The following is an 18629-nucleotide window of genomic DNA, read 5'->3' as shown; positions in this document are numbered from 1 at the left end:
TCCCTCACGTGCTGATGATTAACTTATACAAGTATTAGCACCTTAAGTTAATTGTTCAGCAATAAAGGTTGACGATTAAGTTAATTATCAGAATAAACTTCATGATCACTAAGAAACAAAAAAATCACAACAATCAGCAAATTACATAATTTTAATAACAACTTGTTACCAATAATCAATGATAACCAAATGGTAACAGATGATGGATCTAAATAAAAAGGTTGATTTATTATTTGATTGAATGATAACCTGATAATAGGGAAGAAAAAAAAGTTTTTTTTTTGACAAAATGAAGAAATAGAAAGGATGACAGAAAAGAGAGAAAGAAAAATAGACAGAGAATATTCACTTTTTGTCATCTTCATCTTCATCCTCATCCCTTCATTCAAATGCTATGGGCAAAGTAGGTGAAAATGATGAAGATGCTACTGAAAAGAGAGAGAGAGAGAGAGATGTAAAGAAACCAGGAAGAAGATGAAGACAGAAAAAGTAAAATAAAACACTAGGAGGTCTCATCTTGATCCCTTTTCACTCCAACCCACCCCACTCCCACCTCATCATCATCACTATCATCATTGTTACTAGAAAATAATTTTCCTCTTCCTTTATCTTCATTATTTTGATGATACATATTCATCATGTTCATCATCATATACAAAATAACTGTAATCATAATTATAGGAAAGACCACATCAACATCATCTCCATCATCATCTCCATCATCACCCCCTCCCAAAACCCACCTCCATAGACAGACACAGTTTGAATCCGCTTAGAAACTTTTTCCCTCCTTTCAATGCACTTATTAATTCAATGAATTCCCAGTTGATAGTTTTATATTTATACTCACTTTTCACTCCCCAAGTAAAATGTAACAATAATGATAATGTTGAATAGCACTTGACCATTGATGATAATCATCCTCATCTTCATCATAATCATCCTGATAATGTATAATATTACAATTGTTAAGCTTATCGTTAGCGTCTCTGTTAATAGTAAAGCATTTGATAATCACGCTGTTAATAGTGGATGATATTATAGATACATCATTGATTGTGAGGGTTGGGGATTGATTTAAGGATGCGGATGAAGATGATACAGAATATCAATGATACGATCATCTTAAGATTTAATTGTTTAAGATTCTTGACTTTTCAATGGTTTACTCTAGGAATTAATATCTTTTTTTATTGTTAATCTTTTCAAACCATTTCAAGTGTCGTCTATCCTCAAATTGTTATTATTAGTTAATTGTTAGTCGTCATCAATGTTATTCAACTTAATCAGTTAATATTGATGTTGATTTTTGGATGAGATATTATTTCCGGGTTGAGATTCAATTGTTAAAGTTAATAGTTTTCGTCGACTTTGTTGTTTGTTGTTGTTTTCCTCATGATTTAGTTGCGATATTTACAATCAAATGAAAATTGAATTGGATGGTTAATCTGATGATTATGGTGCTGGAAATTATGATTATCAGAATTTTTCGAGAAAAATCTCTCTCTCTCTCTCTCTCTCTCTCTCTCTCTCTCAATCTCTGGTTCTTTTGTCGATATCCAGGCCTATAAGTTTCTATCTGGACATTATTCTGGTCATGGAAATGGAAATGGATGTGAGGTGAAAATTGAAGATTCAAAAGGGATGTTATTAAAAGTTTATCATGATTCATGTTCATCAAACATGATAATCATCATGATGATGATAAACGTATGATAATGATGAAGTTGTAGATAGTAAATTGCTCCATGATGGTTTTTGTTATCGATCGAGAATCTGAACTTACCATGAGAACAGAATAGAAGAGAGAAAGAAAAAGAAAAAGAGAGAGAGATAGAGATAGAAATTCCCATTGAATTACAGGGTAACCAGTTGTAAGAATTAATTCATATTTATCTCTTCATGATGAAGATAATTTTCATCATCATCGTCATTCTTAAGAGACTGGAAGATGAAAGAGATCGAAAGGTTTGTTGTAAGAAAGAGGAAAGACAGAGAAGATTAGAACCAATGGAAAGAGAAAGTAGGTTGAGTTTCTAAGATGAATTTTCTCTTCCTTCTCATCCTCATCTTCTTTGCCTATAAGGTAATAGACAAACTCTATCATCATATTGATCATCATCATCTTTTGTTATTGTTGTTATTTTGTGTGAATGATGAAAGCAAAGTAATGAAACCAATGAGCCTCATCATCATCAATTGGACTCAAACCAAATCAAGTTAACATAACAATTAATCAAATTGTTATCAATTAACCTACGATAATAATAATAATATAAAAAACTAAACAAAAAATCAAAATAATTTTTTTTCAATCTTCATCTTTATCTTCATTTTCATCTTCATTTTCGTCATCTTCATCATCTTTATCATCTTTATCTCTTTCTTTTAGTCTCTTTTCCTCTTTCTAACTGATTCTCTATGTGTTTGTGTCTCTCTTCATCTCTCCATCTCTCCATCTCTCTCTCTCTCACTCTAATCAATTTAATTCAATTTAATCAACTTAATCACAATCATTAATAATATCATTAACTTTTTGTGTTTTGTCAACTCAATTATATTTTTTACCTTTTTGTTTTTACTTAGATTATTATTTTATTTTTATTATTATTTTAACTATATTATTATATTGATTGTGATTTAATTTAAATTGTTGTCCTTCTCATCTGATCATCATCATAATCATAATCAAGTAAATTGTTTCAAATGATGGATTCTACAACAACGATTGAGCTTAATCATCATGCTCATCATTTAAATCATCATCTTAATCACACTTTCGGTAAGTTTTTTACATTTTCTAGTTTTCATGATTATTATTAAAATGAAATGATTGTTGTGGTTGTCATTTTGTGTCAATTTGATTCAATTGTTATGATGAGGATAATCAGATGAAGATGAGGATGAAGATGATGATGACGATGATGAAAATATTGAGATTATGTAAACAATGAAAATTGTTATTATTTTTCAATTGACAAGTTTTTCAATGTCTGATGATCAAATGTGTTGATTAGATTGATCATGAAACTGATCAACTAAATGATAACATAATGATTATAATCTCAAGGGTAAAATAAGTGATCAATAATCAGTGATTACAATCAACAGTAGTGAATTGAATTGATGATTATCATGATTTATTTTCTAGATATATTCACATAATATGTGTTAGAAATTGATTATAATCAAATTGATAAGTTTAATCACAATTAAATCACTTGGAGATGAGTTGATAATAATACTTAATACAACTAATCTAAAAACTATCATTAAACATTGATTAAATTCACAATCAACTTATTGTTACTTATGAATAATTGCAAAAGTTACATTGTTTTAATCATTAATTGCAATTAACTGACACGTTGGTGGTGTAAACAACAATTTACTTATGACAGTTAACAATTGATTAAATACATTATCTATTTGATCAACGTTAGTATTGTGATTATGATTTGATACCCTGAGGGTTTAACGGTAATAATAACAATTTTTTAAGATTCGAAAATGCCCTCAGGGTGAAAGAAAAGTGAAAAGAGAAAACTCTGAATTCTCTCTTTCAAAGGAGAGAACGATTTTTTAGAACTCGAAAAAAAAATTCGAAAAGTTCTAATTCAATCTGACAATTAAAACGTTTTTTCTCACAATCACCACTAAGGAATCAACTAAGAAAATTAACTCAATCCAAATACTCAGTTGATTGTTAATCGACAACAATTTAAATTTAAATGTGAGACCATATGTTTAATAGCACAATTAATTGTTGTGATAATATTTAGCATCATTTCCGGTTCCAGGTTCATCTTTTTTTACTATATATTAATCAATTATTCATTTTCTGGTTTTAACAATTAATATTTGGTAACAATTAGGTTTTGATTGTTGATTGTCATCAAATATTCAAAACTCATCTTTTCATAATTTGATAAGTTAATGTATTCATAATGATTGTGTCAAGATATTAAAGTGATGAGGATGAAAAAGATGATGATGATAAAATCTTTGTTAATATACATCCTTACACTGTATATTCACTCTATAGGGTGTCCAAGTTTCCTTTCAAGATTATCATTGAGTATGAACAATACCCTGTGACCAGAATCATTTAGAATCATGAACTTGGTGAAAATTTCAATTCATCAATCAGATTAATCTTATCAAATATCAATTAAAAGTTTCTCATCATCATCATCATCTTGTTTATTAAATCAACTTGGAGATGAAGAAATGTCAACGACAAAAGTGGATCCACTTAAAAACGATTGATCAACAATCAATAATAGTAAACTTTAATTCAATTGTAATCAAGGTGGATGATGATTGAATCTTCAATAAGTGAACATTGAAAGTTATAACAATTAACTGTATTTAGCTTGTGTATTGTTATAATCAGAGGCTTGAAACTGGATTAAGATATTATATTAACTGGGAGTGAGCAATTAAATTGTATTGATAGACACACACACAAACATATATACAGACGTTGATTGTTAAATTTAAATACAACAACAAGTAAACAATTTGAATTGTCATCAACAAACAACAATTTAAACCTCAAAATGGCAACAAAACTTTCACTATTTAATTGTTGTAACAATCAACTTTAATCATGATACAGACAATTGATAATCTCATAGGCATCTGGTTAACCTTTTATTACCTTTGATTACTTTCACCTTTGTGACCCATTGACATACACATCTACTAACCTCAGCACGCGCAGGAACGTGCGTCCAGCACGTGTTACAAACAGTTTAAATATCAATAGATAATAATAACCATAATAAAGTAACAATTAACTGATGATAATCAAATGAAAAGCCTTTGGTTACCTGAGAGGATCAAATAATAAATAGTAAAGACTGTCAATCCTTTTTACCTGTTAATCTGTTATCAGGGATTAGAAAGATTAACAAAAGGCTTATCATCATCTTCATCTCATGTTACCATTTTGTTTCCTCATCTTCCTCATCATCTGTAGGCTTTTAAATCACTTTTACTTTGCATAATTTTTACTTCTTTAAAATTATGTACACATGATGATGAGGATGATAAGCATGATGATGATGAGATTCTGGCTGATTGAACATTAAAGTATTAGAAATAGTAACAAGTCATGAAGAAAAAGGAAAAGATTGTAAAGTCTATGGAAAGAGAAATTTTCTCTCTTTTCACCTTTTCTTCATCTTTTCTCCATCCTCCCACTTCATCATCATCATCTTCTTCTTCTTCTCCTCCTCCACAACCATCACCTTCTCATCTTCATCATCTTCTTTATCATCTCTTGTCATCATCTGTTCCTCTCTTTTTTTTACTTACCATTTTGTTCATTGAAATGGTTAAGCTTCAATAGAGGAACCAGAAAACATCGTGTATTGGGTTGGGTTTATTGTCGATGAATGAAGATGAAGATGAGGATGGAAAAAGCTTTTTATCTTCTTTTATCATCAGACCCTTTTTTTGATGATAATCAATGATAAAAGTCCCCGTTGAAAGATCACCACACTGTTAGAACTTAATATAAACATATTCGAGGTTCGAACTACAAATCGACTCTCTCTCTCTTTCTCCTTTTAATGTACATCTAATTGTAATTTGAGAGTAAATTTTACACCAACACAATTGATTGTTGTTACTACAATCATCGGATAATCATAATGGTGATTAATGATAATAGATTATAATAATATTTATACAGAGACACTTGTTAAAAACACGAATATCAATTGTATTCTATCATTGATTTGCGTTTTTTTATTATTTTAATTGCGATCGAGTTTGAATAGATTTTAATTGTGATTTTTGAGTCTAACAATTACTCTCGATAACTAATATTTATAGTATTTCTATTAATAAAAATATGAATTAATTGTTTTGTTTCAAATCAATTTGTAGGTTATTCAACTTTTGTGTGTTACAAATTCAATTAAAAGGTTAATTTGATAATTAAATTTATTAACCTTCATTAGGTTTAATTGGTTACAGTTAATTGTTAATGTTGATCAATTTATTGAATTAACCTTGAAATTATTGTAGCCAATATACATTCAATTAGATATAATAATCATACATTGATGTAGTTGTTTTGTTGATTGTTGATTGATTGTTGATTGTTGATTGTTGATTGTTGATTGTGAATTGGGTGAAATTAATGATTTAATTTTTTGTTAATTGTTTACATTTTCAAAGGTGTAGCTGTTGAAGGAGCATTCAAGAAATTAAAAGTTGAACCAGGATTAATTGTATCTTCATCTTCATCATTATCATCACCCTTAACATCATCTTCATCATTAACTACAACAATTACACCGACAACAACCTCAACAACCTCCACTCCATCATCAGCATCCTCATCATCATCCACTGGAAGTGGCAATGGAAATGGTGGTCATCATCATGGTCATCACTTGAATTTGAATCATTCCATTAACCATTCCCTTAATCATTCACTTAATCACAACCATAATCATCACAATTCATCATCAACAACACCAAGTACAACACCAAATTGTCCCCCAACACCAGCTCGTCGTCGACATCGAACAACTTTCACTCAAGAACAATTAACAGAATTGGAATCGGCGTTTTCCAAGTCACATTATCCTGATATTTATTGTCGAGAGGAATTGGCCCGATTAACTAAACTGAACGAGGCTCGAATTCAAGTTTGGTTCCAAAATCGTCGAGCCAAATTTCGTAAGCAAGAGAAACAGTTACAAAAAGCGCTAACGGTAAACAACTCGAGTTCCAGTGTTCTTCCTTCTTGTAATGGTAATTTAATGAGGAACATTTATCATCAAGCGACAATTAATCATCACACTGGTCATCAACTCTCTCATCACACTCATCCTCATGCTCATCATGCTCTCAATCATCATTATCACAATCAACTTGCTCGTAATCATTACAATCCTTTAGCTAATCACAATCAATATCTAACTGGTGCTGGTGTTGGAGTTGGAGTTGGTGTTGGTGGAGTTGTGGGTGGTGTGGGTGGTGGTGTTATCGGTGGGAATAGTGTCGGTCTTGGTTCCTCTGTTAATGGTAACAATTTAAATTCAAACCTCTCGCCAAACACCAACAATTTAATCATCAATGGCAATGGTTTCAAAGATTCAACTTCATCCTCATCTTCAGCCTCAACCAACAACAACAACAACAACAATAATAATAATAACTCAACACCAAACAACAACAACACTAATAACAACAATTATCAAATGTCACCAAATCAATCACAATTTACTATGTCAACTGGATCAACGACAACAATTACTGGATCAAATTCAAATTCAGACGATTGGTATAATAAAGGTTTCTCAGCGTTAACCCGAATCAATTCAACTCCTCATCACAATTTAACAACTAATTTAGCTGCAGTTGCTGCTAATTTAGCATCATCACCATCAATGCTTCAATATGCTACACAATAATTAACCTAATCAGTGAAACAATAAATTAATCATTAAACTTGTTGAAATTAACTACAAGAATTAAAGGAAAAAGTTACAAAATCAAATGATTACATCACAAAATTTGAAATCACATTTCTTGATAGATTTACATGTATTATTATTCAATGGAAAATTTAATAAATCATCATCATCACCTCATCTTGTTTCATCATAACATGATAAAAGATACATGGTGATTCCTATCTTATCTTCATCTTCTCAAATACAACCTATACCATTGGATGTTGGTTCATCATGTATATATAACATAAACTATTATCATCTCGAGCAAAATGATTTGCCAAAAATTGATGCTCATGATGATCCGCATCTTTAATTCATCAGATATAATCCATTGGAAACCAATCACCATCATTTCAGTTAATATTTCAAGATCTCTGCTGATCCACTTTAATCATCATCAGGATAACACTTAGAATCCATCACTCATCGAGTTTCCAATCAGCGGATAACTTTCAGATCCAATCATTTATCATGGATTCTTTTACTCTCTCTCTCTCTCACTCTCTGTTTATCTCTTTACTATTTCCTTGTCTTCCTAGTCTTGCTTTTGGAAATTCAATCAACGAAATTTACATCAGGTAACAATTAATCTTTAATTAATCAACCATCAGAGGTTCTCTTTTCTTTTCCCATGTAATCCGCATGCTTTTTAAATCCTCATCCATTAATCCAAATCCTTTTTTCCTTTTTGTTTGGCTTGAAGGTGAAAATATTGAAGAAAAAGTCAACATGTAACTTTTTAGAATAAATAATTTTCCATATTAAATCAGGATAACATTATTTTCCAATTTCATCATATTCTGTTTTAAAATCGAATCGATTGATACAATTGATTCAAAATTAACATTTTACATGGAAAAGGGATGAGGCATAAATTGAGATAAAATTGTTAGATATCACAGTTAGAATGTAATAAATATTAAATTGATTAGTTTTGTTCCTAAACTTAATTCAGATCTGAAGATATTAGTATTGTTAAGTTAATGATAATCCTTTTTTTTACACAAATGATAATAAATTATTGGCGACGGAATGAATTGTCCAGTTCAGTTAAATTGAATAATGTTGGATCTCTGGACACTCGAACTATTCGAGAACCATCAACGTCATTCAATTCTTTTGAATAAAATTTAACAATTAAAGTTTTCTCTCCAATGGTTGTCATTGTTAACGTGAAAGTAACTCGAGCCCAATCACCAACTTTAACTGGTCTGTAATAAGAGAGTGAAAATAGCTAATTAAAATCAATCAAATCAAAAGAAGAATGTAATTAAATGGTCCAAGGTTGATTACTTTTTCAAGGGCAATTTTAGTAGTTGATTTGATTTCACTAATCCAGGTCCTTCTATCATGAAAACACCTTTGGTTAATTTCTTTGGCAATGGATTCTTGAAATAAGCATGACAATTAAATGGTTTCCTTTCAAAAACATCGCCTTCAACCTAAGAGCAGAAAAAAACAAATCAAAAATTAGTCTCTTCATGGTACTAAACAATTGAGATAAAATTAACGGGAATTTCACCTCTATCGTGATATCGGGTAAACGAAGACGAAAAGAATCAATTCCAGCATAGTGAAAGTCGTTTTCCAGTACTTTGGCGATCATAACAACTGAGAAAGTATTTTGATCGATCAAATGATTCTCATAATCATCATAATCAATTGGTATTGATATTTCCACTTCTGTATGAACAAAACGATACAAAAATCAGTAATTACAAGATTAAATTGTCTAATTAAGTGACCAAGTATAATTAACCTGAAAGTGGCGGAATCTTTGTCTTTGAGAGATCCCTTTTAACCTCTTTATTACGTTTACCATCACCGAAAACAGTATCAAGTCTAGTTAGAGTTTCAACTGTGTAAACTAGTCCACTTTTATTTTCAGCAATTAAACGAACCTAAATTGAGAAATTAAGTTAATAATTTGCATCCATTCACATAGATAATAGTAAAGATTAACTACCTTAAATGATTGACCGATTAAAACATCATCGATTAGCTTCAATTCGAAACTAATATCATTGAATTTAGCATTCAGATAATATCGGGTGAAAACATGATCACTTTGGTGAAGAGCTTTTAACATTATCTCCCTTTCTTCGGGAGTTTCCTCTTGATGTTTATAATCATCGGTCAGATCGATACGAGAATTAGTACCAATTTGTTTAGTAGAGAGTTTTTTTCCAATCCTATTGATTTAATCAAAATAAAGGAGGGTGAAATAAATGGAAGTCAAATCATTAATGAACAATTAGTCGAATAAGTTAATTTTTTGAGTTGGAAACTCACTTTGCTGTGTCTGATTGAAGATATTTGTACGTTTCAGAGTCTCCTGATCGTAGCCAATAAACTTCATCGGCATTGACCTCTGCGAATACAAAACGACCATCATAGTCACGTAATATCTCACCCTTACGAATCGCTATGACACTCGTAGGTCCACATTGATAGATACCATCGGAAGGTTCTTGTGGTGTGGCATCGATAACCTGCCAACCATCGTAAGTACCATTTCTTGATAAATCAGGTCGTTTAAGCCAAATTTCCGTCCAAACATGGAAATTCCAAACAGAATCTTTGGTTAAATCGTCGATAACACCAAGTTTATCGTCTACAATCACGTCAACCGTTAACGATGCATGAGTATCATGAGCTGAATCATAATTTGTAACTGGTCGAGCAGGAATTCCAAGACATCGACAAACTGATCCGTAAATATATATGACAAAAAGAAGAGAAGAATTTAAATCATTTCCAGATTAATAAACACGCTTTTCAGGCTTCTTTCCAGCTATTACAACATAAGTGTAATATTGGTGATGGAAAGAAAATTGATGAAGCCAATGGAAAAGAAATTAATTTCTAAAGAGAGTAATTTGATTGACCAAGAAAATTGATTTAATCAAAACCCACCAGTAGTTAATACACCAGCGAATACCCAACATTGAGCATATCTAACAGGTTTACGGTTAGAATAAAATTCTTGTAGAATTGGCCTACTACCGATCCATTTAGTAGGATCAGTTCCTCCTTTATATTTACCATCCCACCGACCAACTAGAACACCAAATCCATCGAAAACATTATGACTGTGGATAACTCGAGTTAAATGGCGAACAATTTTAATTGGATCAGCTCGATCAGCAATCGGTAAATTACCTAAATTAGTTAAAATGAACACAGAACATTCCAAAATTTTATCTTCAAACTGAAGAAAGAAAAAAGAATCAAATCAGAACAAGAGAGAAACAAAAGCCAATACAAAATAAAAATAAAATTGTCACATAGAAAAAAGCACTGACCAACAAATTGAAATGTACCTAATCAAATGCAATTAAAAACACTAATCGAAACCACTAATTGTCTAATTAGACCAAAATTAACCAACCTGAGCATAACTCCATGGACTAGGTCGTAATCTTGAATGGGTTCCTTTCCAAATGATTCCAGTGTCATTGAGAACATATTCTTCTCTCTCCTTTTCGTCCCAAAGGTAAGTCAGATCATCTTTTGAAGATTATAAAGACAAAAAAAGAAAATGGAATATTAAATAATTAAAAAGAAGAAGATTAAAACAATTAATTCCAAATAGAACAACAAATAACATCAACTCAGGATTAAGATAGAAAATTAAAAACAAAGAACAAGACAAAGAGGCGCCAACGTCGAGACAATTTGGTAGAAAAGAATAAAAATTTTCTATTCTCTTGAAGCAAAACAAGGATTCTAATGGAAACAATTAGTCATTATTAGTTAATCATCTTACCAAATTTACAACTGAAAGTGTTAATTATGTAAAAAGTGACTAATCATCAAGATTAACTTGTGATAATGTTTTGCTCAACAAAATCTCATCGGTTTGTCTTGGATTTTTTGTTGCCTTGTTGGTTGAGTTTTTTCTGATGATTGTTGTTAACCTAATTAGTAATTTAACCGTTAATTAGATTTTCTCAAAATTTAGGTGACTAATTTAACTGTGGAAATAGATTGACTTACTTTTATTCCATGGATTGAATATTATGTAAATACTTGATGGAACCTGATAAGATGAGTAACGATAAATCCCGGAGACTGTGGTTCTTGTTTCAATTGTTAATCTCCATTCACCTATAATTGTGTTAATTGCTGGTGTAATTTCAAGAGTAGCTGATTTTGATTCCCATGAAATAATGGATACGTCCCATGGTCTAGATGAAGGATTAATTTCATTCATATTCTCATCTGAAACAGGTAAGGTAATTTCTGTTCCTTCACTATACTTGGGCCTCTTTGAGTCTATTTGAAATTTGGAAGGAAACAAAAAAAGAAAACAATTTTCAGGTCAACTCATTTTCATCATGGAAACAAAAACCCAATCACAATTAATATACGAGGATATGTTATCATTAATACACTATTATAATTTATCTTCCACAGGATTAGATTACATGTTACAATTGGAGTTAAGGTCATGGTGATGATCAATATTCACTAATTCAGAGACTTGGGAATTGAAAGGAAAAGTGTAACAACCCCAAAGATGATTAATCTGATTGTAGAGACACAATTTTCTGGACCTGATTGTTAATCAAGAGACAAATTTCACTATTTAAATTTAATCATCTTCTCATTGTCTTTACATTTGATTCTCAAGAAAATCTCACGTATTCTGGTTACTACAAATTCAATTAACTTGGCGATTTTTTGAAACATGGAACCAAAAAGTGAATCTTAATTATCCTCTCAATCATTTTATGTATGTATAAATTTTAGAGAAAACAAAACAGTGAATGGTCAAGTTAAATTATCTTTGCTTGATTAATTACTAATTGTAACTACATTTGATTTAATTTTCTATTAGGCCAGAAATCACTTGAAGCTCATTCATCACCAATGTTAATCCTGTTATTCATTTATTACTATTATCCAGAAATCCTGATGATCCCTACTGACTCATTACCTCCCATTCAATGGTCAAGATTAACTGGACTTGGAGATAGAAGACCAATTGAAGATCTGAATGACCCTTAACCTTGGTAATCTGGTATTGATCCAGGTCAATAAGACCTAAAACAAGATATGATAATCAGTGTATGTTTTAATTCAGCAATTAGATTGAAGGTTTTTACTCTTGATTGTTGACGATCATATTTAATATCTATTTAGGTCAAATGTCTTTATAAATGTTTCATTTTTCTAATTGACGTTCAAATTTGATCTAAACAAAAATATAAACAATGTTTTTATTTTTATTTAATTAACAACTTTAGGAATCATCAATGTAATTAACATGATGATGGAACTTTTATCAATTAAGAAAACGTTTAGTTTTGTATCAATATTTTTGTACGTGTATTAGATTATGATCATGTTCTGAATCATTTATTTCAATTTGACCATTTGACCTGTTCCACAAGACAATCAACTAATTGTGTACGAATTATCATTTTGCTTACTATATTTACATTCATTATTTAATCTGGAGATTTTATCATCTCTCAACTGATTGTTGTCTTTTCTTTTGTTTTTACAGATTTAAAAAGATAATCTAAGCTGATCAGTAAACGAAAAGTTAATCATCATCATCATCTTGATGTTTGTCAACAGTTAATTAACCACAATCAGATTATATTCAATAATCATATTTACGTGTTCTCTTAATTTCTATTGTCTCTTTTTTTTCTGCTTCTGATTAGTGGTTCATGTGTCACGGAAAAGTTTCTTCACATACTCAACAATTAAATTAGATTCAATTTGCCTAATGAACGATTGATTGTAATGGACAACATTGATTTCCAATCATAAGGAATAATCGATCTACCTTAATTTTTGATGGAAATTACTGAAAAATTTTGCAGTCAAACAATCAAGAAAATTGGAGCATATCAACTTGGATTAAGTTTGTGTTACATCACAATCAGCTTAATTACAATAACTCTCGCTGAGTTTACTTTCCAATAGCTAAGATACTAAAGGATTCATTAATTATACTCGAAGTCAACTCAATGAATTAATTAAAACTCTAGTCAACATTACCAGTTACCCAGCGTTATCGTTGAACGATAGGAAGAGACTGAGATACACGAAAGTGACCTTAAGATGGACATGAGGATAAGATGACAAGAAGATTTCACAACCTGATAAACAATCAAGTAAATGAGCAATATCAAGGAGGAGAAAGACGATGACGAAATTGAGGATGAGAGAGGGAAAGAGGGCGAATAAGATTATGAGGAAGATAATGATGATGATGATGATGATAAACGCGTGCTGATGATGACGAAAACTGAACAAGTTAGAGTAAGAAAAAAAAAAGATGATTCTTGTTTCTTTCATCATCTTATTCACTCTTGAACTGACACATCTAAAGATGTAAACAAAATTAGATGAATCATATAATCTAAATAAGGTTGAGTATTTGACAATAACAATTTAATTAATTGTTGTGTATTTTTTTCCCTTCCAAAAGTTTAAACTTTAATTTTGTGGTTTTCCAATCATCACGATGGCCTTTAAAGTTAATCAATCATCACCAATCCACTGGAATTACTATTTAAATGATATGTGGAATGATTTAACGGACAATCGTGTCTCTGAATTACCAATTGTCAGCCGAGGTCCATGGTTAATAGTGACCTTTATGGTGACCTTTTTGTTAACATCAATACGAGTCTCAAATTCAATGGAATCCAAGAAATCGGGTTACTTCATGAAACCTTTCCAAATAATTTACTACGGTTTCTTTTTCGGTATTCATGGTGTGGCATTTCCGGTTGTTCTGGCATTGGCCCAATCGCTGGTCAACACGGTTCGGTGTAATTTCAACGATTACTTTGATTCTGACCTTAGAGGTACCATGTTCATCTATGCCAGTTTCTTGTACCTGTTGATCAAGTTAATCAACACATTTGACATTCTAATCCTCCTTTGGACAAAAGCAGTTAATCAGATTACTTTTGGTCTAATGATGGAAACAATTTTTAATCCAGTTGTCATCTATTCAGCAATTAAATACTATCCTGGTGGAATTGTTTATTTTCCAATTGCATTTGATTGTTTAATTAATTCAATCAAATATGGATTATTAACTCGAGCTTGTGCCTCTGCATCAATTAAACCAATCCAAAATTGGGAACAATTAATTCATTATTTGAAAATTGTTCAATATCTAATTATCACAATTCACTCAATTTATTCACTGACCATTCCAAATTGTGATTGTCCACTTGGGTTACGTGTTTTCTTTGCCTCCATTCATTTTATACTTGCAATTAGTTACTCATTTGATGGTGGTTACTTTTTTTACGCAACTAAATCATCACAATCAACAAAATCATCACCATCATCGCCTAAATCAAGACAAACCAAAGATGATTAATCAACTTTTCCAATTGATTGTAACAATAACAACAACACTCATCACAACCTTTAATAGTTACGGTTAACTTTCTCATGCTTTTGTAAATCACATCTTTAATTGTAACTAAATCAAACAATTTAATGGCCTGATTTTAGATTGAATCTCTTTCGTCAAATATTAACACTAATGTTGACCATTAATAACAATCGTAATAATATCCAACCGGTTACCAATCATAAATTGTAACTTTAACTGATTAACGAAAAACAAGTTAACCAGTTTGAGGTTCATTCTTAATTGTTTGGTCCATTTTTAGCAATTGACTGATTAACATTGGTCATAATCTCAAATGTTGATTTCAAACAATCAGAAATTCAAATTGTTCACTATTGTTTTAATTGTTATTTCCATTCTCATCAATTCTGATTAAAAGAAAATTGCTGTTAATTGTGCTCTTAATTAACCATAGAATTTAAAAAACTTTCTTAATTGTTTAAATGTTTGTTATTTTTTCTCGGTTCATTTATTATTATAAATAAATTGTAATATTATGTGATCCTCATAATTAACTATCAATAGTTAATTGTGTTGTTAAGATGAGTTGAATTATTGATTATGTAATTTAAAAAAATGTTATATTTACAACTAAATGATTTAGATGAAATTTCAGTAATAACAATCAATTGTTAATCATGATCATTATCTTATTGATGCTCTGATAATCAGATGATTAGTTTGTGATTAACTTATTGTTACGGTTGATACATTGAATAAGTTGATTGTTAATTGTCGTTGTTAAGATTCTTGTATTAACTAATTACAATCGTATGATAGTTAATCGTGATCAGGGTGAAGATATTGATTAATCAATTTAATTACTTTGAATTTTAAACAATCTGTCAATTGATTTGATTTAAATGACAATCAATTTTATTTTTACTCTAATTTAATTGTAACCTTGTAATTGGTAAAACCTATTGACCAGTTAATTGTTTGACTAATTAATTAGGTAATAATTAATATCATTGATCATTGATCACCTTGATTATCAATATAAGGATTTAATCATTAAATTGTTTGGGTTGAAAGTGATTATAATAATTTACTAATCATTCATTTGTTAACTAACTAACTGAATTTAATTGTTGTCATCATTTGTTTTAATCGTGATTATGATAAACTGTTATTTATTTAATTGTAATTATCAATTATTAATTAATCTTTTATTTAACAACAATCTGTCTTATTATTATTATATTAGTTAAATAACAAAGAAATTGATTGTTAATCATGATTAAATATAAATGAAAAGGTGTATTGAAAATCAAATTGTTAACCTTGATTGTAAACAAATAAATCTGTTGATTGTTATTGTTTATTTGTTTATTGTTTACAATTAATTTAACGTGATTCTTGATTGTTATAAGTTAATTTTTTCTGGCCATTTGGGAAAAGTGTTTATAATTATATTTTCATTTATCAATTAACAATTTACCAACCTTGAAATTATTTAATTTAGATCATATTTTCATTTGATTAACTGTATTTCCATCATCGTAATCATGATTAACTTTATGTATATCATGTAACAGATTTTTCAATCCTTTTAGTATAATTTTAATCATCATCTAATTGTGAATTAATTGTTAACCTTGTGATTATCATCATTATGATTATGATGATGATGATTATTGTTAATTGTTGTAAGACAAACCAAATTAGGTAAGTAGGAAAGAAAAACAAAATTAATCACCAAAAAACCTTGATTATTATGGTGAAGAAACAAAAAAGTGTAGGTTAACTAAATTAGCAATTGGAAACAATTTAAATTATGATTAACTTTTGAGAGAAACAATTAGACAGGTGGCTCCATCTTTTATCGGATAAGTAAACTAGTTCTAATTGTCAATCTCATTTTCCATTGATTAGAAGCAAAAATCAATCAATCAATTACCGTTAATAGATTAACTTACCTGCAACTTTGAATATGAGGTTAACAACATCAGATGAAGATGTTAATTCCCGGGCAAAGATAATCCTAATCTGGAATGATGATCCTCGACGAATAACTAGATTACCATTGAATGGATGTTTAATTGTTTCGTAAAAGTTAGTTCGATGTTTAATTGTATTCCTTTCAATTAAAAGATCGACACTTCGAACAATCAATGAATAAGGATCCAATGTTTTCAATCGAGAAGATGGTGATGATGATGAACGATAAGAAGATGAACCGGAACGAAAATGTCCTAATAATGGAAATAAGTTTTCCATTCGAACGGAATAATAATAATAATAATAATAAGAAAACAAATCACAAACTCAAAGAAATTAAAATTGGAGGAAATTAAATTGACAACAATTAGATAATCAAAGATAAAGGGTTAATCACAATTAACCTTAGATGATTAACTTACGTCCACCGATTAAAAAGTGAATACAAGAAGAGCAACTTTGTCCCATTGATGAATCTCAAGTGTTGGAATTGTTTTGTTTTTCGCTTCAACAATTATCACTGCGAACAAATAAAATACAATCAAACAATTAAACAATTAAGGGATTCTAATTGTGGTTAATAATTTAATACAAATTAATCTGCAAACAAACAAAAAATTGCCAAATTACAGAGTGAGTATCAAGTGAGTAGCAAGACCCAAATTCAAGCGTAGGCTCATTGAAGTTCATCATCATTTTATCAGGCACTCTGTATATGAAGATAAGGAGAGAGAGAGAGAGAGAGAAAGAAAGAGAGAGAGTAGGATGGAGTAAAGGAGGAGCTATAAACTCACTCGACTCACTTTTTCAAGGGAGATTTTTTTCTCTATCTTATTTTTTCACTCATCAAGAATCGACTTCATTTTCGTATGTGGAGTAAATCGAGTAACACAATTTTATTTTTTTCTGTTCGTTGATTGTTTTGGTTTCTAACTGTAATTTTATTTAACTTTTAATATTATTTTCATCATCTTCATCATCATATCAACAACACACTGTAACAAAACAACAACAACACCATCATCATCATCATCATCACCAAAATCAACAACACCAACAGCAACAACGAGACAACGAACCAAAACCAATCAATCAAAACTGTGGAAATAATTTTTTTAATATAAATACTACGAAAACCTAATTTAAATATTTATTTTGCTACTTTTGTGATTATTTTGTTTTTTCTAACAATTTATTAACCTAAATTATCATCATAATCATCATCATTATCTATTCATTGAAGGATCATAGAGAGAGAGTGAGTGAGTGAGTGAGAGAGAAACAAAAATATTGTTGTGATAATTTAACTTTGATATGCATTCTAATAGTTTCTCTGGTCTTCCATCATCACCGATCATGAGTTCATGTGCCTCATCTAATGGACGAAATTCAGCCAATTCCTCAAGATACAAGACGGAATTATGTCGACCCTACGAGGAAAATGGTGTCTGCAAGTATGGTGACAAGTGTCAATTTGCCCACGGGGATAAAGAACTTCGAACATTACAAAGACACCCCAAGTATAAGACGGAATTATGCCGAACTTTCCACACGACGGGATTTTGTCCATACGGACCTCGGTGTCATTTTATCCACAATTCTGAGGAATCCAAACAACATATTTTCAACGCTTTAATTTTGTGTTAAGTTAATTTCTTTTCAATGATTCAATCGACTCACCAACAAATCAACAAATCATCAACAATCATCAACCTCCACAATTGATAATATATATTTTTTGACAATATCCTCTCTCTTTCCTTTGACTCTCTCTCTCTTTTATCTTTCTTTTTTTACATTATCCCATCATC

General features: G+C 30.2%; 3 protein-coding genes across 7 annotated transcripts; 2 read left to right on the top strand and 1 right to left on the bottom strand.

Moving 5' to 3' along the window:
* Positions 1-2063: 2063 nt before the first annotated feature.
* On the top strand, positions 2064-8247 carry LOC128392169 (probable serine/threonine-protein kinase DDB_G0282963). 2 transcript variants are annotated; one of them, XM_053352150.1, is made up of 2 exons: positions 2064-2782; positions 6199-8247. In XM_053352150.1, the coding sequence occupies exons 1-2, from the start codon at positions 2707-2709 to the stop codon at positions 7434-7436; spliced, it is 1314 nt and encodes a 437-aa protein (XP_053208125.1). In that variant the 5' UTR covers positions 2064-2706; the 3' UTR covers positions 7437-8247. The 2 variants fall into 2 exon arrangements, with proteins under 2 accessions (XP_053208125.1, XP_053208123.1); XM_053352148.1 differs by having other exon boundaries at positions 2068-2782; positions 6193-8247.
* On the bottom strand, positions 7551-17490 carry LOC128392161 (annulin-like). Its single transcript, XM_053352141.1, has 11 exons — positions 17241-17490; positions 16797-17072; positions 11481-11759; positions 10873-10991; positions 10398-10692; positions 9774-10188; positions 9448-9673; positions 9241-9382; positions 9004-9164; positions 8775-8923; positions 7551-8692 (listed from the first exon to the last, which is right to left on the bottom strand). Exons 1-11 carry the CDS (start codon positions 17284-17286, stop codon positions 8500-8502), a joined length of 2301 nt encoding a protein of 766 aa, XP_053208116.1. The 5' UTR covers positions 17287-17490; the 3' UTR covers positions 7551-8499.
* Positions 11575-15379, top strand: LOC128392181 (uncharacterized). 4 transcript variants are annotated; one of them, XM_053352164.1, is made up of 5 exons: positions 11575-11714; positions 11901-12219; positions 12325-12554; positions 12997-13058; positions 13160-15379. In XM_053352164.1, the coding sequence occupies exon 5, from the start codon at positions 13969-13971 to the stop codon at positions 14839-14841; it is 873 nt and encodes a 290-aa protein (XP_053208139.1). In that variant the 5' UTR covers positions 11575-11714; positions 11901-12219; positions 12325-12554; positions 12997-13058; positions 13160-13968; the 3' UTR covers positions 14842-15379. The 4 variants fall into 4 exon arrangements, with proteins under 4 accessions (XP_053208139.1, XP_053208140.1, XP_053208137.1 ...); XM_053352165.1 differs by having other exon boundaries at positions 12997-13615; positions 13933-15379; XM_053352162.1 differs by having other exon boundaries at positions 12997-13763; positions 13933-15379.
* Positions 17491-18629: the final 1139 nt, after the last annotated feature.

Source organism: Panonychus citri, unplaced genomic scaffold (genome assembly GCF_014898815.1).
Source record: "Panonychus citri isolate SS breed McGregor unplaced genomic scaffold, ASM1489881v1 Contig00136, whole genome shotgun sequence".
NCBI lineage: Eukaryota > Metazoa > Arthropoda > Arachnida > Trombidiformes > Tetranychidae > Panonychus > Panonychus citri.
The sequence above is the reverse complement of the archived record's forward strand: the minus strand, read 5'-3'. Positions and strand labels throughout refer to the sequence as shown.

Coding starts and splice junctions, on each gene's coding strand:
- LOC128392169 (XM_053352148.1), top strand. CDS start 2,707: ATGATGGATTCTACAACAACGATTGAGCTTAATCATCATGCTCATCAT. Junction 2,783..6,192: donor TCATCTTAATCACACTTTCG/GTAAGTTTTTTA, acceptor ACATTTTCAAAG/GTGTAGCTGTTGAAGGAGCA.
- LOC128392181 (XM_053352163.1), top strand. CDS start 13,969: ATGGCCTTTAAAGTTAATCAATCATCACCAATCCACTGGAATTACTAT.
- LOC128392161 (XM_053352141.1), bottom strand. CDS start 17,286: ATGGGACAAAGTTGCTCTTCTTGTATTCACTTTTTAATCGGTGGAC. Junction 10,693..10,872: donor GTCCATGGAGTTATGCTCAG/GTTGGTTAATTT, acceptor TTCTTTCTTCAG/TTTGAAGATAAAATTTTGGA. Junction 9,383..9,447: donor TAATCGGTCAATCATTTAAG/GTAGTTAATCTT, acceptor TTCTCAATTTAG/GTTCGTTTAATTGCTGAAAA.